Consider the following 25,420-nt stretch of genomic DNA (forward strand, 5'->3'; position numbering starts at 1 on the left):
AGCGCGGCCCGCGCGGCACACACGGGGATGCCGCAGCTCCGCCCCGCCCAGCTGCAGCTTCGTCCGCTCAGCGCCGCGTCTCGGTGTCGGGGCGGCGCCGCGCGGCTCATTGGGTCCCGTTGGCGGGCGGAGCGCGGTGGGTCTTGGCAGCGGCGGATTGGAACGGAGCGGATCGGAACGGAACGGAGCGGATCGACGCGGGGCGCAGCGCATCGCTGTGGGGCTGGCACGATGCTGGAGATCCAGCTGGATGATGGCGGCGTGGGGGGGTACCCGGGCAACGACTATTGCTCGGGGTCGGTGATGTCGGAGCGGGTGTCGGGCCTGGCCAACAGCATCTACCGCGAGTTCGAGCGGCTCATCCACTGCTACAACGAGGAGGTGGTGAAGGAGCTGATGCCGCTGGTGGTGACGGTGCTGGAGAACCTGGACTCGGTGCTGACCGATAACCAGGAGCACGAGGTGGAGCTGGAGCTGCTGCAGGAGGACAGTGAGCAGCTGCTCACACAGTACGAGTGGGAGAAGGTGCTGCGCAAACAGGCCGAGGTGGTGAGTGAGAGCGGCCCAGCGCCAACGGGGCCCGGCATCCATCTTGTGCGCGGCGCCAAGGGCCGGGGATGTGATGCGATGTGATGCGATGATATGATGCGATGCGATGTGATGATGTGATACGATGTGATGTGATGTGCTGCGGCGGTACCCGCATCGCAGGCCGCGCTCCCGGCCCCGCTCCATCCGCTCCGCGCAGCCCGTGCGGAGGGGAAGGGGAATGGCTGGGAATAGCTGGGAATGGCTGGGAATAGCTGGGAATGGCTCCGCGTTGCTGCGCTGCCCCGAGCTCTAACACCGGCTGCATGGGGATGACTGGAGGATTCCTGCCGGTTTCGGGTTTAAACGCAGCCCTCAGATGGTTGATGTCTTCCCTGTACTTCCCCTGCCCTGGAGATGATTCCCTGTCTGATCTCAGCGGCCTTTCCCCGGGCGCTGCGGGTCCCAGATCCCCGGGGCTGCGGCAGGTGCTGGGAGCGGGCGGCATTGGGGCACAGCGCCTCATGCGGGGACAAAGGAGCCGAGCTGAGCGCGCTGCTCCGCACTGAGCGCTCGAGTCTGCCGACACCACCGGCATCTTTCTGGCCATAGGCGCAGCCGGGCGTCTCCAGCCTCCAGCAGGGCCGGTCTGCGACGTGCCGGACACATTGGTACGGCTAGAAGTGTAATGCTGCCGTGTCATCAGCATGTCTTTGCAAAGCTGCTGGGAAAGGAATGTATGCGTCTGTATTGGCTGTGTTTTAACACTGGGAGAGTAGAGGGTTTTTTCCGTCCCAGGAGTCTTGCTCAGAGTCGGGTTTTGATTTGCTTAGATGTGGTAAATGAAATTCCTTGATGACTCCAGAGTAAAGCGTCGTGCAGTATTTCAATGGAGGTGCTCTGGGTGCTGGATGGTGAGGACGTGAGCCCAGGACATTTATCGCCCTGTACTAATGCTGGTCAATTTGGGTTGTAGCCTTAAGTTTTAAGTATGTGTTAATAAAACTTACAGCTGATCTTTTCAAATTCATATGAAGGCAGGGAGGGATTGAAAAGCAATTCCAAGTGTGGGACTTCATTCCACAAGCCGGTATTTTTTAGCTTCTGAGAATTAAATACTTGGAAATGTGCTGCTGCTGGGGAGGAGTGGGGCTCGGGGCGTGGGGTGGAACAGCCCCATGGATGGATCCTGCATCTTTGGACTCGTATCTTTCTGCTCTCAGTTTACCAGGTACAGGGGGTGCTGCTTCCTGCTGTGCCTGCTCCTGGAAGCAGATGTGGTGACAACATTTACGTCCTGCAGGGACGCTCGGACCCACAGCACGGTGCTGTTGGCAGATGTAAAAGCACTCTGTCATCCTCAGGCGCATCTGAGCTGAATGGGCAAAAAAGTATCTGCATAGGGCCTTGTTAGCAGAAAGGAATAGATAATGTGCTTCTATGAGAACAAATGGGTTTTGCCCCCTGTGTAGCCTCTGCTATCAGCTCATGTGTGTGAGATACAGCTGTCATTCCCTTTGTGTGTGACCAAAGCACACCATTACCTGCAGCAGTTTCCTGTGTGCCTCTTCCTGTGCAGTGGATTACGTGTTATGGAAGTGAAAATCTCTTATGCTACAGAGAATTCTGCTGTTCATCAGCTCATTGTAAGCAGAGAAATGCACCCCCCACCAGAGCACGCCTTGCACTTCTGTAGCAGGGGAAGCCCATCTCCGTCCCTGAGCAGCACTCGGCGCTGTGTGCTTTGCCTGTCCTGGGTCTGCAGCTTCCAGCCCCACCTTCAGTGGGGGTTCCACCTCCAGGAGCGATGTTCAATCCCTTGCTGTTGAGTTCTTTGCATGTATCAATGATCATTTCAACAGCTGCAGCAATGCTGGGGAGCTGGGAGTCGGTGATCACAAAGTAATTTGTTCCTGTATTGCAATATCATGTCATGGGCGTCTGATTACATCGTTAGTTTATTGATGTTAAGTGAACTGAAACCAGCAGTGGATGTTATTCTCTGGCATAAAAGTTGTGTCGTATCCTCCTGTTCCCGCTACTGCAGAACCACCAGATCTTGTTTTACATAAGCGTGCACCCAGCCATGTCCTGCTCCATTGGGGCAGCTTGCACAGCCTTCATTTCCCTTCCTCTGAAGCAGAGGTTTCTGTCTCCATGTTCTGCCACTCATTTCCCCAGGATGGTTGCATTCAGTATCTTTCAAAATACTCTCAGCCAAAAGCGAAGCTTTTCTGGACACTTTGACTGCAGAGTGACTCAATATTTTCCACTTGCTCTAAAATAGGGCAGCAGAAGCACCCGGACAAGAGCACTGAAGTCAGAAGTCCCTTGAAATGAAGCAGTGCAGTCAGCCTGTGATTGCAGGGCTCAGAATGTCACATTTCTTTTCCTTGACCTCCAAACCACTGAAGCTGTGGAACAGCGTCAGCTTTTCAGTATTGCCATGTTCTTCCACCTGCTTTGCATTGTGTGAGCGCAGGGTAATGGCTGCACCTCTCCTAGAGCCCATTTAGGGGCTGACTGCTGCTGGCAAGGGTCTCTTTCTGGAGATCCCCCCTTGGTGCAGCTTTCCCATGTGAATCCGAGATCTTCTGCTCCAGGTGAGCGATCTTCTTCCCTTCCTTTATAGCACCTCTGTTGTGCCGCTCCTGTCATTGCACAGAGCTGGGGCTGCCCTGTCCCAGTGCAGAGTACAGCACTTCCCTTGTTAATCCTCATGTGGAGCCTAATGCACATCCCACTAACTCGTCAAGCTCTCACTGCAAGGCCTCCCTACACTCCAGGGAGCCAGCAGCTCCCACTATTTAGTGACATCTGCAGCTTATGCATAGGACCTTGCATAGGAATTTTCTTCCTGCTCTGTAGCGGGTGTTAGGATGGCACCCACTTGTAGGAGCACAGAACTGGGAGGGACCTGCTGACTCAGCAGCCCATTCCTCAGCACTGCAGGCAGTTGCATTACAGAAGCTGCTTCATAAATGTATCAGGCTTTGTCTTAAAGCCATTACTTAAACCTCTTGCGTCTGCTCTTCTAAAAGTGACCTCCTCCTGAATTCCACTTTCTTTTTTTTTTTAACTTGCAGCCTGTTTTTACTGGTTTGTTCTTGTGCCAGCATTGACTTTTACTCCAAGTAACTTCTTCCTCCATGAGATATCTGTGCCTTTGAAGTATTAATAGAAACCAGTCCTGCCTTTGGTCTCCATTGTGTTGGTGGCACGAGCCGAGCTCTGCTCGCTGCCTGCTGGAGGAGGGTCAGGTTGGAGTGTCCCATGGAGGGATCTGTGTGCAGCTGGTTTGGGTGACACTTGGCTGTGCCTGGTTTGATCCCTGGGCGTGTGGGGCTGCAATAGCAGGTGGCTTTCCTGGAAGGCTTCAGCATGAATTGGAGTGTTGCACTGTTCAAAATGACAATGGTAGGATTTATCTGGTGTGATCACCCTGCGTGTTCACCTGTGTGACATCCTGTTGGCTGGAGATGGCAGCACGTCTGTCTGTCTCCTCACACTGTGTTGCAGCTGACCTGGGGCTCATCTTTGCTTTGTGCTCAGCTCCCTTCTCTCAAGTCTTCTCATTGCAGTCACGATGTTTGCATGCCCTTGCCCAGTCCCAGCTCCTCTCTGACCATCAGCATCGCTTCGTTCCTCCTGTGTGATGTTTTGATTCTCTTCATGAGTGGCATTTCCCAGTCCGGTCTCATCTGCTGCACTCGAGTAGCACCTCCTGCCCTGTCAGCCCCACTTACCACAAGGCTGCCTTGAAGAGCTCTGTTAGCTGCCCGTGCTCCCTTTGTGCTCCTCTACAGTGATCCATGGTGTGCGGGGGCAGAGCTGTGTCAGGGCTGGGAAGAGCCCATCTGCCTGCCCTGGCTCTGCCATAGCACCAGGCCTGCTTCATGGAGAGCATTTAAAGGGCAGAGCATCTCATTCTTCTAAAAAAGGCTCAGATCCCTTGGAATAGGAATCCAGGAGATGGTTTTATTGATATATGCCAAAATAACAGCATTTGATTTCACAGAAGCATTTGAAGACCAATCTACAACTATAAAGTAGCTAACACATAAAAGATGTGCTTGTGAATCCTTGAAATTAGCAAGAGAAGCAAAAGCCCTTAAGGGCTGCAGTTGTCAAGGGGATGTTATTTCACTGAGGCTGTGTGCTCCTGTGCAGGTGGAGGTGTTCCTTCAGAGGAGTGTTTCTCTTTGGGGAGGATAGCAAAGATTTGAGCGTGGGGTGTAGCTCAAAGCATCTGCCCACCAGGCAGTACTGCGTCCTGCCACCAGTGGGTTCTGCCCTATTTCTTTGTCTTGGCCTCCTAAGACAGAATACTGTCAACGTAACTTCCCAAATTGCCAGTTAATTACTGCCCCAAATTGTGAGTTGGAGGCTGCACAGCCTGCATTGGCTCCCTGGCTGACAGCCTTCCTGCAGGTGGGGAGTGGAATGCGGTGTGAGTCCTTCCTGCCCTGCAGACAGCCCCCTCCTCACAGGCAGCTGTGCGTCCAGCTGTGCGTCCAGCTGTGCTTCCAGCTGTGCGTCCAGCTGTGCGTCCAGCTGTGCATCCAGCTGTGCATCCTCCCTGTTCTCCCGGGCAGTGCATCCCAGCGCTGCTCTCTGCCCAGCCGCAGGGTAAGGTGACGGCTGAGCTGCTGCTGTTCCCGTCAGCATGTAATACGTGCTGCCAGCCAGCCCAGATTAAGACCTTATAATAAGATTTCTGCATATATGCACATCTAGCTCACTCTGCCTGATTTATTGTTAATATGATATGATGGTTTCTGACCGCATGCTACTATTTTTAGTCATTTTCTTCCTCTGAAAGCCAGTAATGCAGGAAGCTCAGCCATCTCCAGTGTACCGCTGCTTTGCAGAGGAATACTCGTTCTTTCACTTAAGATGATTTTGTGCTCGTTGTTTTCCATTTAACGATGAGCGTGTGAACCATGGTGCTGGTTGTAACCTTATCCTGAGATGTTAGAGACCAGCGATCCTGCTTGAAATCCAGGGAGAGGCTCCAGCAAGACTAATTTGTATGTGTACAGCAGCGTCATGTTCCATCATTACTAACTGTTTAAAATATATCTGGCTCCTATAACTGCTGGAAAATTATCCTTTGAAAGCAAGTATGAAGGGATTGGAAAAAATAGTAATGCTGTGCTCGGCTTTGCTCTCCCAGGACAAGTGGGAGTGGGCTCTTTGTTCTTCCAGTTCACCCATTGATTTCATTGTAGTGGGGTAGAAAAGAAAGGAAGATTTTCCCTTCAACATCATTTGAATTACCTGTTCCTGAGGCCTCACTTCTTGAGCCTGTCCAGGCTCCATGGCATCCCTTCCTTCTGTTCTGGTGCAGTTTGTAAACATATGTGTGGAAAATAGATAGTTGTGTGTTACTGTCAGTTAACATCTGCAATGTTGTGAAGTCACCCATAAGGACCAGGGCAGCTGGATTTCAGGTCTCTCTCAGTTCCTTAGAGAACAGTGCCTCCATGTCCCCATGCTTGCTGGGTGGCCACTCCCACGGCACCCACTTTATTTGCTTGTCTTGACTTTCTGATGCAGGGGGAGACACTGGCTGGGAGATTCTGATGGAGGAACAGCCAAGAAGCGTTTTGGAGCCAGACAGAGTGAGGAGCTGTTGGGTCCCTGTGCCCAGAGCTGGTGTTCGATCTCCGTAGGAGATGGAGCAGGATATTGCTGCAGTGCACTCACCTGAGATGCTCTTCTTCCCTGAGAACACTTAGAGTGGCATTAATTTTTAATGCTGCTGTCTCTGTTTCTTCTCCACGTGGTCGGCTCATTGCTAGTTTGCAGTTTGTTTGAGTACTGTGAGGCTGCAAGACAGACTGGACTAAGAAGAGCCTTAGTGTGGAATGTTTAATCTTCCAATCGGTTTCACTAAACTAAACCAAAGCAACGGTAGCAAATCCAGGAATCCTATTAAAGTTGACCTACATAGTGGGAATAAAATTGGTCTCCTGCTTTCTTTTGCTTCCTGTTTTACTGTTGAGAGTTCTGTGAATGTTTTCCTTAGAGTCAGTTAAAGTTTATTGCTACTCCAAGCACAATTCCTGCCTGGCTGGGTGGCACACGCCTGGGTGGGGAGCTGGGAAGAGATGGGCACCTTGTGCCAGGAGAGCTGCACAAGAGTGAAAGCCAAGCAAGTGAGAAGGGAGAGGGATTTAGCGCTGGGCTGTAATTGGAAGTTTGTCAACAGAGCATTAGCATGGAGTGCTTCCAGCAAACCCTGAGAGGGGGCAGAGGGAAATACTGCTTTTCTTAGCATAGCTTCAACCAGTCCAAACCAAGTGAAATGGCTTCTTTAGGCCTGTTGCTCAGTGTGGCTGTCTTGGTTAGAACTTTTTCTTTTTTACTGATGCCCAGAGAAGACTGGCCGGGATTTTCTTGCTGTGAGGTCTCATCACTCACTGCTTCCATTCTGCACCAATTGAGGCATAACTCAACTTACAGAACTGAAAAAGTAAGACTCAAGTTTTTCTTAGCAGCTCTGGAGCTGAATGTGCCATCCTTATAGAATCACCTGTCAAAGTTGCTCTGGTTTTTACCGTGTAACTCTCTACCCCTTCTCTGATGTGTGCCTGAAAAAACCTCTGGTCTGAGATCTGGGAAGTGGATTGCAAAGGAGACTGTGAGGTGTGACGGTTGTGGGTTGGTTTTCCACAAGGCTTGTATGTTTCCTGCAAAATTTAGATGCAACATCATTAATAGTGGGAACTTTCTGATGTCTGAAGGAGATTTCTGACGTAGGCACTTCTAAATGCGTGACCGTAGACACAGAATTTGGCTTTTCTGACATAAAACTAACAGGAATCCAAATTCAGCCTAGCATGATAAAGGTGTTGTTGAAGATGATGGAACCGTGTTGGTTTACATAACTTGCATTGGCCAGCAGATTATATCTTAATGATACACAAAGTACATCTTTTACTTTATTTTAGAAGATAAGTATTTCTAGCTTGAGTAAATGCTGTTTTAACTTAAAGCACATAGAAATTCTTATCTCTTGCTTTTTTTGTGTGTGTACATATATATATGTATATATACGCACACATAGTATAGGAGGAGAGAAGAGGAAAAGTCAAATACGTTTAGGTCTGTTCCTCATCCTTGCTTCCTTCTCTGGTTTTTCCCTGTACAGAAGTTCATAGAGTTTGAAGATGCCCTGGAACAGCAGAAGAAAGAGCTACAAATCCAAGTGGAACACCTTGAATTTCAGACTCGACAGTTGGAGCTGAAGACCAAAAACTATGCAGATCAGAGTAAGCAAAGTTTGCACCAGATACGATTATGTAGTTTGCTTTCCATGAGCATATACTTGCAGATATTCTTCATGTGCTGTTTTTTCTTGTTTGTTTTAATGTAGTTTGTGGAAAGCCTGAAATCTGTGGCTGTCCCTTTCTTTGGTATAAAAATCAGAGCAATCTACAGGGTGCGACATATCCACACTAGTGTAGTGCAGGTTTCATTGCTTCTCTTGCATGGAGCATGTCTAGATCTGTATGTTAGCTGATGGGTGGAATCTTTTCTTGGCAGTTTCATGGCTGGAGGAGCGTGAATCAGAAATGAAGAAAGAGTATAATGCTTTACATCAGCGTCACACAGAGGTAAGCTGTTGCCTGATTCCTTCCAAATAAACAAACTCTTAGCTTACCCATAAAACCACATCAGAGAATTGGGTTTTTCATCCTGACAGTGACTAGAGCTTCAGAAACTTGAGAGCATCAACATTATCTGAAGGGAGGGTGCAAGGAGGATGAAGCCATGCTCTTTTCAGTGGTGCCCAGTGCCAGAACAAGAATCAGAGGGTGCAAACCGGAACACGGGAGGTTCTGTCTGAACATCAGATAGCACTTTTTAAAAGAAATTTTAAGGAATTGGAAGTAAATGCTGGAAAACAATATTCAAAAAACAGAAATCACAGAATATCCCAAGTTGGAAGGGACCCATAATGATCATGGAGTCCAATGGAGTCTTTTGTTTTATTCTGTTTGCCTCACATATTTTTTCCTCTTCTCAGATGATCCAGACCTATGTGGAACACATCGAACGATCCAAGATGCAGCAGGTTGTGGGAAATAATCAAACTGAGGGCAGTGTACCTGGGAGAAGGTAGGGCCATAACCTCTCCATATAATGTTTGCCATCCAGGAACTTATCAAATGAGTGCATATTTGCAAGAGAAAGAAACCAAAGGATCTTTCCCTGTGGGCATGGATTGTACCTGAAGCTTTTTGTAATGGGTTGAGGGTGAGTTGTGGATAAGTTCTCTAAGGTTTGACAGAGAGGAGTTTTTTGTGTTCTGTTACAAAGCTTAGACTTCATTGTGCTGCTGCAGATGGACGTCTTCTGGAAAGCAACGTTGGTGTTCTCAGGTATCATGTAAAAGACTGATCCATAAAATGGATGGGGATGGAAGAGAGTGTTCATTTGTGTGTGTCTGTGTGCATGTGTGATAGCCAGCAAAACTGGAGTAGTTAAATGCATTAGCCTTTATGTAACTTCTTCCCCAGTTTCTTAAGGGAAGATTTATCTGAGTCAGTCACTCAATAGATCTACTTATGCCCATGAAAGTGCTTTGTTTTTTTCCCCTCTGTTTTCATAGCACCAAAGTGATCAGAGCCAGCCTCTGTTTAAAGGAATGGCAGTAGCAGGAAATGAAGTGCAGTATATAAAACCACTCTATTAAAACCACATATAAAAAGATAATTTCAAATGAAGAAAAGAAGAAATATTCTTCCTATTTTCTAAACATAAGGTTATTTTAGTACCTTCTGTTTAGATCCGTAACATTTAAATACTAGTGTGTCCATTAGGTTTGGGATAAAGAAAGTGGAAGGAAGTGTCAGGTCTTGAAATAAACAATATAAGCTCTCTGGAAGCTGTGGCTTCCTTTTGCTGGGTTGGAGTGCCTGGGAAGGAATTCAGATCATCAAGGTTTTGGTTGTGTATTGTAAAACAGCAGAGGAGAGAGCAAGAGAGACACAAACTGCTCCCCGATTCCTTGCAGACGTGATGTTCCTTCCCCAGCCAGTGCTTGGCCTCCTGCCCGAGCATCGTGCTGTGAGGGGAAGGTTTGGGGGTCAGCCTCTGGTTCTGTACTGGTGCCTTACTGGTGTGCACACAGGGCTGCTGGGGGGAATGGGAGTTTTGTTCACAGCTGTTGGTAACGTAACATTGTGTTAGAAGGAAGGGAGGATGCTGAAGGAAAATGGGCTCTGTAACTGCAGAACATCCATGTTTGAGACTTTTGCTGGGCTGTGTGCCTCTGCTGTCAGATGTCTCTGTACAAGCTCTTAGGCACACCCATGGTGAAGGAGAAACAGGGTGGATTAGGTCTTTGTTCAGTCCAACTCACCTCTCCCACCTACCTGAAAGGTATGAATGTTTGTAGGAAGAACAGCTGTGCTGATGTGTGCGTTTCTGTCTTGTTGCCATCTCCATGTCTCAGCTGGGAACAGGGGGAGCTGGGAATTGCTGAGCTGGCAGGGTGCAGCATTGCAGGAAGCCAAGTGTCAGTGTGTGGTCCTGTTTCTTTTGTTCTGCAGAGAGCAGCTCAGCTCTCCTGCCATGGAGAATATCCAGCAGTGTTTCAGGGGCAGCAATATAGCAGTTTGAAGCAGTTATACCCTAAACTCCAGAGGCAGAGAGACTTATCTGGGCTTTCTCCTGCACAAACTCTGAAGGACAGCACAAATCTGTAGCGGATCTAAAAGGAACTGGAATAGGAACATTCTGATCTGGCTGAGTTCTTTCCATATAGTAAGTTCTCAGTGCTGTGTTTTCTGCAGAGCAGTAAATTGGTGTCATGTCAGAGAGTGGCTTAGAAAAATAAAACTGATTACAGAATACAGTGTAACCCTTTCCCATCTGAAGGTAATGCTTTTCTAGCAGACCAGTGGAAAAATATAGAAATCTATACAAGGAAAGAAGAGCAGAAGCTGGATGGTGGCCTCTGTAGGTGAATGGAGGCAGGCATGATGGGTATGGAAAGAGAAGATATGGGGTGAGAAGAACCAGTAGGTTGTTAGGATTGTGAGAGTGTGTGTTCCTGACAGCTCCCTCAATAGGTTGTTTCTGTTTTCCTCTGCCCCAAACCAATCCTGATCACAGCTGTAATGGTTGGAGTGTGTTAGGCTGGTTGCCCCCCCACACCCCGTTCTCTGGTATGAAGGACAAACCTTGCACTGAGGATTGTCTCTGTGTTGGAGGGATGCTATTCCATGTAACGCGTTGCTAGTTCCTGGAAGAATGGGAAGAAAGAGCAGCTCTCTGTGTCTGTCACAGCCCTTGCCAGGCCTCCATCTGAATCTGTAGGAACAGCAGCTGGGAAGTGGGTCGTTTTCCTTCATTTCAAGCTTTGGGCTGTTCATGTGTGCTGTATTTGTGTATGTTTGTGCCTTTGAGGGTTGTGTGGTCCTGTGTCTGCACAGCTGCGTGTGGGTGAACACCAGCACTTGTGAGTTGGTACACTGATGTGTTTTGGGGGGGATATGGGTGTAATCTCTCAATGTCTTCCTACATGTTTGTGAGTGCATTTGGTTACCTTCATCTGTGGATGTGCTTGGGTGTGTTTTATATGGTAGACTGTGTAAATACATATTTGCATAAGGCTGTAAATGCACCAAGGGTGCTTCCTTGTCACTTGAGAGAAGATGGTGCAAGAACTGCTGGGGGGTGTGTGTGTCTGCTGCCATCTGAGGAGGGGAATGGGTACAGTGCACACCTCCAAGTAGTATGAATAAAAGTGCATGCATTCGCTGTCTCTGATAGGGCTGCATGTTTGCATGACCTTCATTCTCTAATAGTTGTTGTTATGTTTTTTTGTTGGTTTTTTTTTGTCTTGCTTTTTGTGCAATTGCTGCTCTGTTTTGGCTGTTACGTTTGTCGCTGCAGTCATCGCCAGTCATGGAGGAAAAGGTAAATCCTACTGCTATTTGTTAATCATAGTTCTGGAGGTTGCTGTTGGGTGGTCGTGGTGTGATGCTGAAAGGTTCTGTGCTGGCCTATTTGCCCTCTTTGTGTACTGACATCTGCATTAGATTCACTCACATGGCACACTTCCCTTGGCTGGTGCAGAGGGAGCCAGCAAGCTTCTACATCAGGAAGGAGCTCATGCACCCAAAGCAGAAGGGGCAGAGGCTGGATTCCAAACCGGGATCATCCATGTGTGATTGGACATTTGAACTTCACCTTCCAGATTACTTTAAAAAGTTGTCTTTTCTCCTTTAAATTAGAATCATCAAATCACCAAGGTTGGAAAAGATCCCCAATGATCCAAGTGTCCACCTACCACCAATATTTCCCTTCTAAACCATGCCCTGCCTACCGCATCTACACGTTTCTTGAGCACTTCCTATATGAGCACAAAATACACCTCTTTTCTAAGCAGGGCAGGAAATGCGTGTCACCAGTAACTGTCAGAATGCACATCTGACTTTGGCTGAGGCAGTGAGTTCTGCACCCTCAGCCTACAAAGAGGGCTGTTGCCACCTTGCAATGATGGCAAACCTAGTAGTTCTGTTACATTTTCTAAGCTTTAAGGTCTTACAGGAGGAGCATTCTGATCCAGGTTTTGGCTACTGCAAGCCCTTATAGAGGCTTTTGCTGTTTTCCTCACAACATGAGGTGGAACTAACCAAGTGCTCAGAGTCCCCCTGGACCAGAAGGACGTGGGTGTATGAAAGTCACTCCAAAGGGCTGTAGTCAGCACTGAAAATTTATAGCAACCCTGAGGATATTCTGAACTACTCTGGGGACTGGTAACACCAACATCAGGACTGTGAAACTGAAGTTATCTTTCCTGCAGTTTTTCCTTGATGGGGCACAGTAAGCAGCCATTCCAAGCAGGAGCCATGCTGGCACAGCGGTGCAGTGCGCCGTGTCAGCTGGACAGTGCTCAGAATGGAAAGGCTGAGCATTGGTCTCTTCCGTTAGACATTTTGCTTTCACTTTGTAAATGAACTCTTTTCTGCCCCTGCCATGTCAGTGTGTTTGAGTCAGTCCTGGGGCAGCCTCAGATGCAGCTGCAGTTGTTTTTCACCCGTGGTCACAGATCACAGGATCACAGAACAGGTTGGGTTGAAGGGACTGCTGGAGGCTGCCGGTCCCACTGTGTGATGGTGGTAGCTGAGCTGAGTCTTGGTGAAATGATTGCTGTGTCCAGGAGCAGTGCTGTACTGGGCTGGCATGGAGCCTGATGGAGCAGGGAAGCAGATCGGTGTCTTGCAAGGAGGTGTTGACTGCTGCCCTGTTTCTGGAGTGTTCATGCTGACAAGCTACTTTCTTTTTTGAGTTTCCACCTCCACTGCTTGCTCTACATTTTCTCCCACTGGAACTTGGTCCCCAAATCTGTGCCAGCTTCCATATTGAGAATCAAATCCACAGCTTTCTGGTCACCTGCACTTGCCAGAAAGGAGAGTGATAAAGAAAAAGTAATACAGACATCTGGCTTTATGAGTGATGCATTTATTTATAAGTTTGTATAAATTCTGAATTTTGAGAAGACTGTAGTTGGATATGGAGGAGGAATCACAGAATGCAAGTATTACTTCTCTTGCTTAGTATTAGAAGTGATCCAAAACCCACTGATTTCTGCTGTTGGTGCAAACCAGGTTTGGGGTGGAATGTGCAGAAGTGGCGTGTAGGTGACTCACTTCAGCCTCTTTCTTCGTTCAATGATGCCCATTTTGTTGTGGGATTGTCTGCTGTGGCGTTTTCCCACGGTGCACCCATTTCTCAAAGGACACATTGGTTTGAATTTGCTCGGTTTCTTTGCACTTTTGCTTTTCCTTCAAACACTGCATGGGGGTGCTGATGTCAGTTGTGCCTGTCCTGGTCACTTGACCCCCTTTGACTTTCTAGGCAGATGGTTGGCTCTACCTGTAGACACTCTGGGTCTGAACAAACAGCACCATGGAGCTGTGGGTTTGGGAATCCACACAACTGCTAAGCTGGGGCAAGGAGTGCGGTTCAGTTTCTAATGACTAACATTTTGCATGAGCTAGTGTGCTGTTTCTTTTGTGTATGAAGCTCGTAAACAGCTAACAGATTGGTTTTCCCTCTCTCTCTGTTTCTCTGTTTAGCAGGAAGGAACGTCCTAACTCTCTGAATGTCTTCCCCCTCGCGGATGGCATGGTACGTGGGCAGATAGGGGCCAAGATCGTCCCAACACTGGACCACTGGCACCTGAGTGGCCTCGGGCAGCTGCAGTCCAACTCCAGCTACAAGGTTTTACAGACCATCACAGAGCAAGGGTTTCCCACTCTGCCACTGTCAATAGCATCCATGTTTTCATTAAGGTGGAGGTTAACCTGTGTCCATAACCCTTTGCAGCCTCTTTCTGCTGTGAGTTTACTCTTGTGGTGGCTGTGATGAGGTGGGAGGATGTCCCATCGCAGATCTGGTGTACAGTGTGGGATGGATTTATAAGGCTCCTCATGCTTGTTACCCCCTTGTCTCAGTGTTAATCTCTTGGCTGGCCCTAAGTTGAAAAGAGTATATGTGAGGACAGTTAGAAATATAGTGAAGATAAAATCCTTACCTTTTTTAGCTTATTTGTGAGAGGAAATGATGGAACCTGCCTCCTCTCTTTCCCTCTCTAAGAGCAAAGCTTTTGCTCCTCAGATGGGGCTAGAAGTAGAGTTACTCTTGCTCTTCAGCAGTTGTTCTTTTTGTCTTACCACTCTTCTGGCCTTCCTATTTTCAGCTAAAAGGGGTACTAAACATCTGACTGCCCAAGTCCTGCACTGTGCTTTTAAAGCTCTTCACTTCCTCACACATCTGGTCTGCAGCTCTAGTCTTGTGCTGTGTATATTCAGTACGCCTGTCACATTCAGTGCACTGCCTTCTGCACTGGGGCTTGCCAAAAGCCTCACAGCATGGCAGCCACACCAGAGCAGCTGGATCGTTGTGCCTTTTGCTTCAGGTGCTGTGCCATTTGGAGACTGGTCTGAGTTCAAAGACCCAGAGATTGTGCTCTTAGTTGAAAGATCTGTGCATTTATTAACAGCTGAGGCCGCTCATGATGAGCCATCTTTCCCACATTCTGTGCCTGCAAACTTCTCAGTCTTTACTCAGAATCCTACCAGATTCTTAAACGATGTTTCCCAGGTGCCTGGTGTCAGCCCTGACAGCCAGTGATGCATCCACCCAGCATGGCTTGCAGTGTGTCCTCCCTACAGAGCTTCTGGTCTGCTTTAAAGGTGTCTTAAAAGGCACTAATCAGATCCTACACTAATTTCTGGAGAGCTTTACTGCAGTTAGGGAATAGCAAAACCACAGTGCAGTGGGATGTGGATGTGAAGGTGTAGCTTCAGATAGTCTGACGTGTGCCAGCACATTGCTGCACACAATCACACGGCAGCCAAAATGTACAGAGAGCGTATTTGTACTTCTGGAAAAAATTTATTCCTTTGGATCTCTGAACAGCACTGCACACTGTGGTATGGGTGTGCTCTTGAGCTCTCTGTTGGTCAGGCATGTGTGGCAGGTGTAAGCCTTTAGAGGAGCTGGAACAAAGTTGAGGTGAGATCCACCTTCCAGACTACTGAAGGCATCATTCTTTCAGAGATATCATTGCGGGGCTTCTGAGAGGTTTTCAGTGAGAGCTGAGGGGAACTCAGCAGTAATTCAGGATCTGCATTGCAGGAGAATACAGCGGGAATCCACATAGATTGTAAGCTTTGGTTTCCAAGCTCAAGTAATGGAGAGTTACTGACTTGATGACTTTGTCATTTATTATTGGTGATGTCAGGCAAAAAGTCCATTTCTGGTAAAAAGAAAACATGCAGAAATAGTACCGTGCTGCTCTACATGTATTTGATGGGTGGGTCTGGGGCTTGTGTTGATGCTTGCTAGGAAAATTCAGAAGTGGGAAACACAATAAGGAGGTCAGCTGATAGTGTGCAGATAGAGCTCGGGCTATGGAAGACTTGGATAGCTGGGGTGTTAGGGAGGATTTCCTAAGGCTGTTGAAGAAACATATGAATAATTAAAAGGACTGATTATCTGACTCTGGATTTGCAGTTTGGAATGGAAAATTTTCCTCCTGCGAGCTACTTGTGTGCACTCTGACTAAAAATGCTGTTTTTCAGCTCTTCTGCATGGCTGAAATCTCAGCAGTGGTGCTCGTGCACTTCTTGCTTTTTCTTCATCTGCTCTGATATTTCACTGACATCGACTGCAGACACGTAACTGACTTTATTTTCCCAATATGTGTATCTTGACTTTTCTGGCTAGTTTTCCTTCTTACGGGGCCATACATTAGTTATGTTTTAATTGTACTTGTGTACTTATTATGACTATTTTCTGTTTAAGTTGCTGTCCTTTGTTATTTTCTTTTTATATTCAGTTGCACATTTATTTTACATAATGATTTGGAGATGAAAGTCCTTAACGTTTTTGTTTTTATGTACTATGCTTTCAGTGTTATAACCATACAAGTGTGACTACTCATGGTGACATATGACTGCTATGAATGTTGAGCCTTTGCAATGCATTTTGGAGGTCACTACTGCACATTTGATGTTTAGGAGGTTGACAGGTATGGCTGTAGGTAAGTGGTGGCTGTGGAGTTTTCTTTGGGTGAGCAATGCAGTGTGCCTCCTGGACTGCAGAGGAGAGCTGTACAGTCGGTAAAATATCTGGAACAGCAATAGTGGAACAATCAGAAGGACAGTAGAAGGAAGATACCAGCGAAGTTTAATAGATGTTCTGGACTGCGAAGAAAAGTGCCTTGGTAGTGTTAACATTTGAGAGGAATTTCTCCAGGGCAGGTTGGTAGTCTTAATAAAGGACACTCTCTAGATGACTACAAACTACAAGTGTATAATCATAGAGTGTAATTACATTTGTAATAACTCCCTGATGTGTTCTGGGTGAGAGAAGGATAATGTCAACAAGCAGGAAGCTTGTATTCTCGATACAAGTATCACTCTATAGATGCTGTAGAACTTCTAAATGACATCTAGATCCCAAGTCCAAGAATTGACATCTGCACATCCCTTTTGCAGGGCTGAAATTCTCACAGACTTCAGTTATGCTTAAAGGTTGTGGGTACAAGAAGGAGCTCTGAATCTGTTCATCCAACAGAAGTGTTTTTTTGGGTGGGGGAAGAGGTTTTATGATTGCACTTTATGCTTGGAACTCTTTGTTGTCCCTCTGTATGACAGAAAGCACAGCAGGTAAATTGCAGCTGAAGTGTTACAAGGTTTATTGGATCACGTTCCCAAAAAATGAACTAAACTATTAGAAAAGTAACTCACAAAACAGGAATCTGGAGTGGAGGTGAGAAGTGTGGTTTCCACATGTAGCCACAGTGAAGTGTTTCCATCTCAGTTTTGCTTGTAAAATCAGCAAATGTGCAGGGAAGCCATTGGAACTTCCATGTGGGAGCGTGGGGGCTGCTTGGACTGAATGTGCAGAAACCAAACAAGACATCAATTTTTCTGAATGGTCAAATATTAAAAATAAACCTTTCTATATAAATGCACAGATGTAATATAGAACCTTTTGACTTGTGCCATGCAATGCACTGCAGGGTGTTTTAAGATAAGCATAGTGGCCGGTCTAATTAAAGGAAGGTGTTAATAAGATTCCAGATTAAAAAAAAAAAAAAAAAAAGGCTGCAAAGGGTTAATATATTTCAGTATTTCTCTCATCCCATTTTGAATTGCTTTGTTATGTTGTGCAGTTAATGTTAGAACAGTAGAGCAAGACTTAGAAATTAGTGAACCAGCATCACAGCTCCGAGGATGGGAGGCCTGAAGCAGCTGCTGAGCAGTCTGAGCCTCTGCAGCAGTTGCACAGGAGGGGAGAGGCAAGCAGTAACAATTATAGCTGAGTCTGGGTGTGCGGCTGCTGAGCGTCACTGCACCCAATTGCAAGTCATCAGCACATAGAACTCTCCAAATTCATTTTGCCATCTCCCTGCTGGCAGCAATTAGAGTGGGCTGCCGTGAAGAAAGGAGAGATCTCATTTGGTACTGGGGATGATTACTGCATCGGTCAAGACATTAATTGGCTGACTTTGAAGCAGCGCTGCTTTAACTGACAAACAAGGGCTGCAGTGTAAAATCCTCACAAAGCCTTACAAGTCTCCCATGTTTTTCAAGAGGTGTTAATACAAGAAATGGGGTGGTAATGTCTGTAAAGCTGAGACTCACTCATGCACATTTCACAATGGAAGTCTGTTGCCTTCGTTAATTTGTCAGCTTCTTATTTTTGAGTTTCTGGGTCTTGCCTTATCAATTTGGGGAGACCACACCTGTTTCTTCTGTGCTTTCAAGCCAGACCCATGCTTGGCAAGCTTCTGTGTAACATCATGCGGGGACATAGGGCTTCCCCCACTAGCAAAATCGGACCATCAGTTAGTTATCTGCTTTGCTTCTGCAGCTTGGTGTAAGAAATACGCTGCTGTTCTCTCAACGCAGGGGATTCTCATTCTTGTTATGTCAGTGGCTTACTGTAATGGCAGCTTCTGGATCCTCTAAGAGCTCGCATCTTTCCCAAGCAATGTCCGTGTTACCTTCCAGTCTTGGGAAATGCTGTCCTGGCTTACTGCGAGTGCCAAAGCCCTTCAGCTTCTGCTGTAGTCAGTGGCAATTGGAGGGGCTTTTCACTTATGAAAAGACCTTCTTCCTTGAGGTGCATGATGAAGAGGTCGCATAATGATGTGGCTTGTGAAGATAACTCTTCATAGTAAGAGAAGAAGGATGTCAATCCTTTCACAGGTAGGATTTGCTTACTGAGTTCAGCATGGGAACTCACTGCTGCATTCTGGTTGCAGTGCCACGTGTCTCCAGTGAATGCTAGGCATTTAGTCAGTGCAGTGAGCAAGGCTCATTTTGCTTAATGCTTTAAGGCAGCCATATACCAACAAACCGGAGATTAACTGAAATATATAGCTCTGCTTTTCCCTTTTTATTCTTTCCCTACCCTGGAATTGCCATAATGTCCCCAAGATGAAATGTCTGAATCTGGGCAGTCCTCAGCAGCTACCACACTGAGCACCACTGGAACCAAGTCCAATACTCCCACATCATCTGTGCCCTCTGCTGCTGTCACACCCCTGAATGAGAGCATCCAACCCATCAGCGAATACAATGGCACAACCAAGAGCAACAAGAGGACACGAGAAAAGCGGAACAGCCGAAACATGGAAGTCCAGGTCACGCAGGAGATGAGGAATGTCAGCATAGGTATGGGAGCTGGAGCATGTTTATGAATACAGGTTTCTGAGGTTAGCATCAGAACCAGAACCTTTTCTGTGTAATACAGAGGAAATTCCTGTGCTAACGTTCACCAGCTGTTTCCTAACAGGTTGAGACTATAAAACAACGTGCAACATCCTCTAGTGTAGCATTTGAATAAAAAGACTCACAGCTGAGTCCAGTTCTGTATTTTATTATTGTTTGCCCACAGTGCCAGCCTCAACCAAGCAATGAACGCTCTTGTTCTCATGGGCTTTGTAGATTTTACTTCTGGGGCAGCTTGGAAAGGACAAAAATGTCACCTCTAACACATTAAAGGGGCTAATATAGTACACAGGTGACATCCTTAATCCTTCGGGAATTCTCTATGCAAACAGACATTGTGTTTATGTTGCTTGCCTCAGCTTTCAAATGTTTTGGTTTCTAAGTATGTTGGTTTCTATGTAAGTTGGCAAAAGGGGGAGTCCCTTATCTTCTTCCTCAAATATTGGTCTTAGGCTACAGATTATACAGAAACCAGGTTAGATTTCATGCACTGAACTGTGCAGTTTCAAAGTGAAATTTTAACTATATGCAGCACCATGACATTGTCAAGCTGTGCTATTTGCAGCTGCAGAAATGCCTTTAAGGAGCACTGCTGCCATAGATCATGTGTTGTCTTACGTAGGTATGGGAAGCAGTGACGAGTGGTCCGATGTTCAGGACATCATAGACTCTACTCCTGAGCTGGATATGTGTCAGGATCCCCGCCTGGAGCGCCCTGGTAACAGGTATTGGTTTTGTTTTCTGCTCTTGGCCCTCTGTCTTGTTTTTGTGAAGGGTGGATATTGTGGTCCAGAGCTCAAGATGCAGCTGTTTCAGAAAATGCATAAATTCTGCCTAATGCAAAAATGAGGTGCTGGCAGCCTTTGAGATCTCCAGGGAAGGCACATATCAGTAATATGGAAGGATCTGTGTGAGTGGCCCAGGCTGCTCTGAGACAGGAAAAAAGAAATCCAGGGCTGTTCACAGCATTTGAGTCCTTATCTGATCTTACTGCTGTGAGGGTTGCTGTTGAAGTTGGTGGGAGTGTAGGCATCACTGCACAGCCTTAGGACTGCCAGTGGAAGGTTTTCTATGAATTTTTGAGTAGTTATCAGCTATTTGAAAAGGCATCAGCGAGGCAAGGCTGAGGTCATGCAAGGTAGGTATTGGTACATGGTATGGGGAATAAAACATTCTTTTTCCTTTACTTACTGAATTCCCTCAGTCAACCCGTGGCAGAATCCACTCTCAGAGTTTTGACTGTACTGGTCTGTGATGCTCAGTATTTCAGAGTTATGTTCTGGCTTAAACATCACCAAGTAAGAAGAATCCTTGCCTTTCTTTCTTCCAACCACAGCCCAACCCAGGGGATTGTGAACAAAGCGTTTGGCATCAACACAGACTCCCTCTATCATGAACTTTCCACAGCAGGATCCGAGGTGATCGGAGATGTTGATGAAGGAGCAGATCTGCTAGGTAAAATTTGTTGGGACTGTTCTGTTTTCTCTGAAGCAAAGACAGCTCCGTTAGGCTTCTAGAAGCGTTTAGATTCACTCTTTTTTCCGAAATTGGATGTTTGACCTTTAGAAAATGGCATGGAATTTGGGATACACTGTGACTGAAATATGCACCTACAGCAGTAATTCTTACCCAACAGCTTGAGTTAATGGCTGTGTATTTGGGCTGTCTTTGTGTCTGTAAGTTATTTTCCTTTGTTTGAAGATTGCTTCTTCCCCTCCTCCCACAAATCTTCACGCCAGTAATTCTGCATTCTGGCAGCTTCACTTGGAATAGAGCTTTTCTTGGAAGTTTGCAAGAAAAAAAAACCCTTTTGTTAAGATTTCTTTAAGTTTAAGGGGAACAATTGTCGTTCTCGTATGGAAACATCATAGATTTCACTGCAGTTTTTACCTTCTTAGTCAATCCAAGAGAGTTTTGCATTCTCCTTTTAGGCTGATATTGAAGGAGCTTCTTTTATCTGAAGTCTGATTATGTTCTATGTTCCCAATGAGGACTTTGAAGCAGTCAGAGAAGCAGCTTTGTGTCAGGTAGCAGTCTGATAAAGCTGTGAAAGTGTAGCAGTCCCAGCTGCTTGTGGGTTGTTCCCCCTTTCTCTCATATCTCCTTTCCTGGTCTTCATTATCCCTTTACTCTGGACATAGGGTAGGACTAACAGTTGGGTAATGGGCCCTGCGAAGTCCTTTTTTTCAGTGTTAGGGTGGCCTCCTGTGTTTGCTTTGGAGATTAAAATCTTACTTCATTTAATGGGTGTTTTATGGTGAAAACAGCAGTTGTTACGTTAGTGGTAAGTTCATGTATATAAATGATGTTTTTCTATACAGAAGTTTAAATGAAATTATCAGACTGAGCCCTGGCGCTGCTGTTGGAAAAAAAAAATGTTGTAAAATGCAGCTGTCCTTTGCATGATGAAATGTGGCTGAAGTGCACGTTTAATTTCAGCAGATCTGTCTGCTAACAGGAGAATGATCACAAACGGAGGGGAACAAGAAGGCAGTGGAAACTGGCCGTTCTGCGCTTAGTGCTGTGTGACTGAGAAAAGAAAGGTTTATCCAGGCTGAGATGCGACTGTCTGAAACTCGTGTCTGGAAGGCTGGGGGTGGCTGAGGCGTGTGGCTGCAGTTCTAACAGGGGTTCCCTCTCCTTGGTTTTTTTGTCCTGTATGTAGAGTCGTGGCAGTTCCCGTCCTTACTATTTCATGCCTTTTGACACTGAAATGGCTGAATCATTGTTAATTCTTTTTTTTTTGAAACAAAATTTTAGTTTTGTTGGTTTCAGTCACTGATCGATCCTTTTTTTCACTTCCTTTTTTCCCTTGTCTCTCTGTGCTTCGCTGGACATGGCCCATAGGGGAGTTCTCAGGTGTGTATCTCTGCTCTGCTTAGTTTCCTTTCTTGTTTGTTTTTACCTCGTTGAGACTCAATGATATGGTATACACGTGTGATACTCCCCTGCTCTTGTCCAATCACGGTTGGCTTTGCTGACTTTCTCCCACCTTTGCCTTGCTTGGTTCCTTGCACTGGCGGGTTCCTGGGCAGGAGGCTATTCCTGCTTGGTGTTCACGTGTCTGCTGTGTTTTGATCCGCTTTTTGTGTAGCTTTCTGCAGGTTTTGACACTGGCCCGTCTCAAGGTCTTGAGAAAACCACGCTGTGCCTTTCCATTGCTTTGGGGTGCAAAGTGCCTCGTTTTAGGGCAGGCGCTGTGCTCTGCGCTGAGCTCAGCTGAGCACAGGATTTACATAGTTCACTCCTGTTCTTCAAGTAAAAAAGACTGTGAGGAGTCCCTCTGCTTGCATGATGCTCACTATGAGTTTCTTAATGCATCCTGACCCACAGCTGCAGTGAAAAGAAAGACTTTTCTGTAGGGAAGAGAGTGGCAGAACCACAGGCCTTTTTTTGTTTGTTTTGTCTTTTCAGTAGGAGTTTGAAGTGCCGCCTCTGTTGCCTTTTGTCCCATACGAAGGTCAGCAGGCCTAAATTGCAGAATTTTCACCTCTCTGTAAAATGCATTTGGGTACTGATAAAAAAAATAATTAGATGAAATCAAGGAAATCGCTGTTGATTTCAGTGCAAACTGGATGAAGTTTCACCTGTAATAAGGACAGGCGACTTGGGCTGATACGGTACAAAATCTGTGGCATAATTGTGCAGTGCTGAGCTCTGTCACATTCCTCTGCACGGAACCTCCTGATGTTGGGTCTGTAAGGTCACAAAAGGGAGGAAGGAACGGCATCATCATCTCTCTTAGTTCAGATTGTTTGGGCTGTCACTGTAGGCCATTTTTGGGTGGTCTATTCTCAGAGACTCCCCCTCTGAAGTGGCACTGGAATTTATCTCAGTAGCAAAGTGGATTTGGATCTGTGCAGAAAGGCCAGATAACAGCTCTGATATCCCTCCCGTTTTGTTTTTTCTCCTGCCCTTCCTTCACCCTGTTCATCATGTCTGTTGACTTGCCATTGTGGTGGGGTTGGAATGCACAGAGATATTTAGTCCAGGGTAAGTGACCTAAACAAGATAGCACTGAGTGTAGGGTAAGCCAATCTACTCAGCTGCTTGGTATCTGAAACAGATTGCTTCATGCCCATGCCAGCTGATGAATGTCTGCAGTTCACAGCTATTGGCCAGTGCATTCAGTCAGCAGGCTTACCACTGCATCACCATAGAGCAGTACTTTCAGCTCCAGGTTCAGATAGCCTTTCTGATTGCACTGGAATAGTTTAGAAGTAGGGGAGCAATCATTCCAATAATATCTTTATCAATCAGCTTTGCATGACAAAATATTAAAAATAAACATTCATTATGGGAGGACTTGTTTGTCATTGGGTGGAAACCTCTGCAGAAGCATGTTTAGAGCATTATTAATCAGTAGAAGGAGATGTTTGGTTGATTTTTACTTAGTAAATCTGGCAAGAAGACCAAATGAAATATCTTGAATTGCTCAGCACTGACACAATGATGAGTGCAGGAACAGAAGGTGATACTTTTTCAGAGATCTTGCAGCAAACATTGACCAACTTACCCTGATATCAATTGAAATAACGAGGCCTTTGCTCCTGACAGGTGCTGCAGTGAGATTTACCAATAAGAGCAAAGATGTAGAAAAGATCTGCGCTTGGCTGCGTGAGGAAGCCAAACTGCAGGCTGAGCTTTCAGACACAGGTGCTACTGTGGAGTGGATGAAGGATGGGAAGGAGCTCAAGGCCAGTGAAAAATATGAACTGCACATTGTGGGGAAGAAACACACCCTGAAAATTCACAGCGTCTCAATGGATGATGCTGGAAGTTGTCAGTGCATCTGTGAGGGGGATAAAATGCTCTATCAGCTTTCAGTGAAAGGTATGTGACAGTCTGGGCTGTGCTCTTCCGGCCCAGGGCCAGCAGACTGCATTCACCTGACTCCCCAACAGTCCAGCTGTTGTCAGACAGCATCTGGGGTGTTTTCAGTGGCTGTTTTGACTTGAACTGGCCAATCTGCTTTGTAGAGCCATTTGATTTCTGTGTTCTGTCCTGTGATTCGTCCCTAAGATATAGAGGAAGTCAAGGGAAAGATAGGAAAAAGAGCATCCCAGCCTTCCTGCTCTTCTCTCAGGGTGGCCACGAGAGATGATGTAAACAGCTCTTTTTGTAGCAGTGATCCCAAACGTAGAAGAGACCTGTGAAGAGTCACAGGGATGTATACTTAGCTGTCATTCCATGGTTGGCTTTTTCTGACACAGATGTAGAGAGAAACGGAACTTTCCCACGCAGGTCTCTGTTTTGCTGCAGGGTGTAGGTCTGATCTCTGAGATCCACACGCTGGGCCTTGATTGCAATAAATGAGAGCCCTTTGTTTGCTCCAGTGGAAGACTTTCCATTTCTGCAGTACCCTCTGCAGATGACACAAATGCAAATGCACCTTCTTCCCAGCAACAATTGCCTTTTTTTTTTTACACTGAGTTTGCATGAGGCTCTTCATCATATTCTGCTGGCTTGTCACCCTTATTGGTCCGTGGAGAAACAACAAAGCCCTAGAGTAGTGTATGCACATGAATCTTTTAAGTCAATTATTCCACTGTGTGTTAATAGGGGCCAGTTTTATCATCTAACTTTTGCGCTCCAATTAATTTCCATAAAGGAATTCTGTTTATCTTTTCAGTCCTAAGTGATATCTCCATCTTTTAGGCTCGATTTGTTTGCCAGGGGGTTACAGTGCAGTAATAGATACCCCCTCCATTGATTTCCTTCTAGTTTGCTTGTTCCAATTCTTTCCTCAGTTTTCCTATTTTAGACATTTTCTTGAAGCCTTGGGCTTCTTCCTTTGGCTCTGTCCCCTGTCCAGTGTATGTCCTTCAACTTGTGGAGATAAGGTAATCTGGTACGTGGTTTATAAAAGCTGCCAATTTGCCAGCATCTGAATTAGAATCCAGCAATTAGAACTAGGACTAAACGTGCACGTTTGATCTTATGATAAATGAATGCCTCATGGTCACCAATGTCCCTGCAGTTCTTTACCATCATACATATTTTATGTGTCCATATTTTGTTTCAGCACTGGCAAACTTCGTAATCAAAGAGACAACTGGAGGAGTAATCAGGGCCGTTGCTGGAAAGCAAGCTGAATTTGTTTCTGAGACCTCTGAAGCCAATGTCATGGTGAAGTGGTACAAAAATGGCAAAGAAATCACGACCAGTAAGAAATTCACAATGGAAGATAAAGGGAAACTGCATAAGCTTGTGGCTTCAGTTGTAACGAAAGTAGACGAGGGAACATACATCTACACAATTGGAGATGACACTCTGATTTTTGATTGGAAAGTCTCAGGTAAGTTTGTGAGGCAAACATAGGATCACAATCCATGTAAAGCACTTCAGACTTAATTCATTTGATTTGTCCAACCCTGTGGGTTTCCAGTATTTAGGACAAAGTTTGCATATCTCTATTGAAGCAATTCTGAACTTCCTGTTGTCCCTATGCAAATCCACAGTATGAGCAAATCATGTAACTGTGTTGTGATGAATTCAGGACAGCCTTAGCTCCAGCTCGGGCTGGAGTCATGACTTGAGCCCTGACATCTGGGCTTCATTCTTCTAGTTCATGAATTGCCTCAGCGCTTACATCATCTTTAAACCTATGACTGAAATGG

The 25,420-nt window shown here is 46.2% G+C and overlaps 3 protein-coding genes across 4 annotated transcripts; all 3 read left to right on the plus strand.

Moving 5' to 3' along the window:
• Positions 1 to 202: 202 nt before the first annotated feature.
• LOC146755384 (C-Jun-amino-terminal kinase-interacting protein 3-like) lies at positions 203 to 14,342 on the plus strand. Of its 2 annotated transcripts, XM_085525727.1 has the most exons (5): positions 203 to 549; positions 7,685 to 7,805; positions 8,080 to 8,150; positions 8,564 to 8,655; positions 13,629 to 14,342. In XM_085525727.1, the coding sequence occupies exons 1-5, from the start codon at positions 232 to 234 to the stop codon at positions 13,915 to 13,917; spliced, it is 891 nt and encodes a 296-aa protein (XP_085381853.1). In that variant the 5' UTR covers positions 203 to 231; the 3' UTR covers positions 13,918 to 14,342. The 2 variants fall into 2 exon arrangements, with proteins under 2 accessions (XP_085381853.1, XP_085381852.1); XM_085525726.1 differs by lacking the exons at positions 203 to 549; positions 7,685 to 7,805 and adding an exon at positions 11,440 to 11,463 and having other exon boundaries at positions 8,086 to 8,150.
• Positions 14,343 to 18,363: 4,021 nt separating this feature from the next.
• Positions 18,364 to 20,317, plus strand: LOC146755385 (C-Jun-amino-terminal kinase-interacting protein 3-like). The gene is made up of 3 exons (XM_085525728.1): positions 18,364 to 18,743; positions 19,423 to 19,525; positions 20,137 to 20,317. The coding sequence occupies exons 1-3, from the start codon at positions 18,512 to 18,514 to the stop codon at positions 20,315 to 20,317; spliced, it is 516 nt and encodes a 171-aa protein (XP_085381854.1). The 5' UTR covers positions 18,364 to 18,511.
• Positions 20,318 to 22,735: 2,418 nt separating this feature from the next.
• On the plus strand, positions 22,736 to 25,223 carry LOC146755386 (myosin-binding protein C, fast-type-like). The gene is made up of 3 exons (XM_085525700.1): positions 22,736 to 22,793; positions 23,358 to 23,633; positions 24,826 to 25,223. The coding sequence occupies exons 1-3, from the start codon at positions 22,736 to 22,738 to the stop codon at positions 25,119 to 25,121; spliced, it is 630 nt and encodes a 209-aa protein (XP_085381826.1). The 3' UTR covers positions 25,122 to 25,223.
• Positions 25,224 to 25,420: the final 197 nt, after the last annotated feature.

Source organism: Coturnix japonica, chromosome 33, assembly GCF_054131305.1.
Source record: "Coturnix japonica strain WE chromosome 33, WE-NBRP24, whole genome shotgun sequence".
Lineage (NCBI taxonomy): Eukaryota > Metazoa > Chordata > Aves > Galliformes > Phasianidae > Coturnix > Coturnix japonica.

What these genes read in the sequence shown, in the direction of transcription:
- LOC146755385 (XM_085525728.1), top strand. Translation starts at nt 18,512, where the DNA reads ATGTCTGAATCTGGGCAGTCCTCAGCAGCTACCACACTGAGCACCACT. An exon ending in GATGAGGAATGTCAGCATAG is followed by an intron (nt 18,744 to 19,422) that starts GTATGGGAGCTG and finishes TGTCTTACGTAG; the next exon opens with GTATGGGAAGCAGTGACGAG. An exon ending in CTGGAGCGCCCTGGTAACAG is followed by an intron (nt 19,526 to 20,136) that starts GTATTGGTTTTG and finishes TTCCAACCACAG; the next exon opens with CCCAACCCAGGGGATTGTGA.
- LOC146755386 (XM_085525700.1), top strand. Translation starts at nt 22,736, where the DNA reads ATGTCTGTTGACTTGCCATTGTGGTGGGGTTGGAATGCACAGAGATAT. An exon ending in ACAGAGATATTTAGTCCAGG is followed by an intron (nt 22,794 to 23,357) that starts GTAAGTGACCTA and finishes TGCTCCTGACAG; the next exon opens with GTGCTGCAGTGAGATTTACC. An exon ending in CTATCAGCTTTCAGTGAAAG is followed by an intron (nt 23,634 to 24,825) that starts GTATGTGACAGT and finishes ATTTTGTTTCAG; the next exon opens with CACTGGCAAACTTCGTAATC.
- LOC146755384 (XM_085525727.1), top strand. Translation starts at nt 232, where the DNA reads ATGCTGGAGATCCAGCTGGATGATGGCGGCGTGGGGGGGTACCCGGGC. An exon ending in CAAAAACTATGCAGATCAGA is followed by an intron (nt 7,806 to 8,079) that starts GTAAGCAAAGTT and finishes TTTTCTTGGCAG; the next exon opens with TTTCATGGCTGGAGGAGCGT. An exon ending in TACATCAGCGTCACACAGAG is followed by an intron (nt 8,151 to 8,563) that starts GTAAGCTGTTGC and finishes TCCTCTTCTCAG; the next exon opens with ATGATCCAGACCTATGTGGA.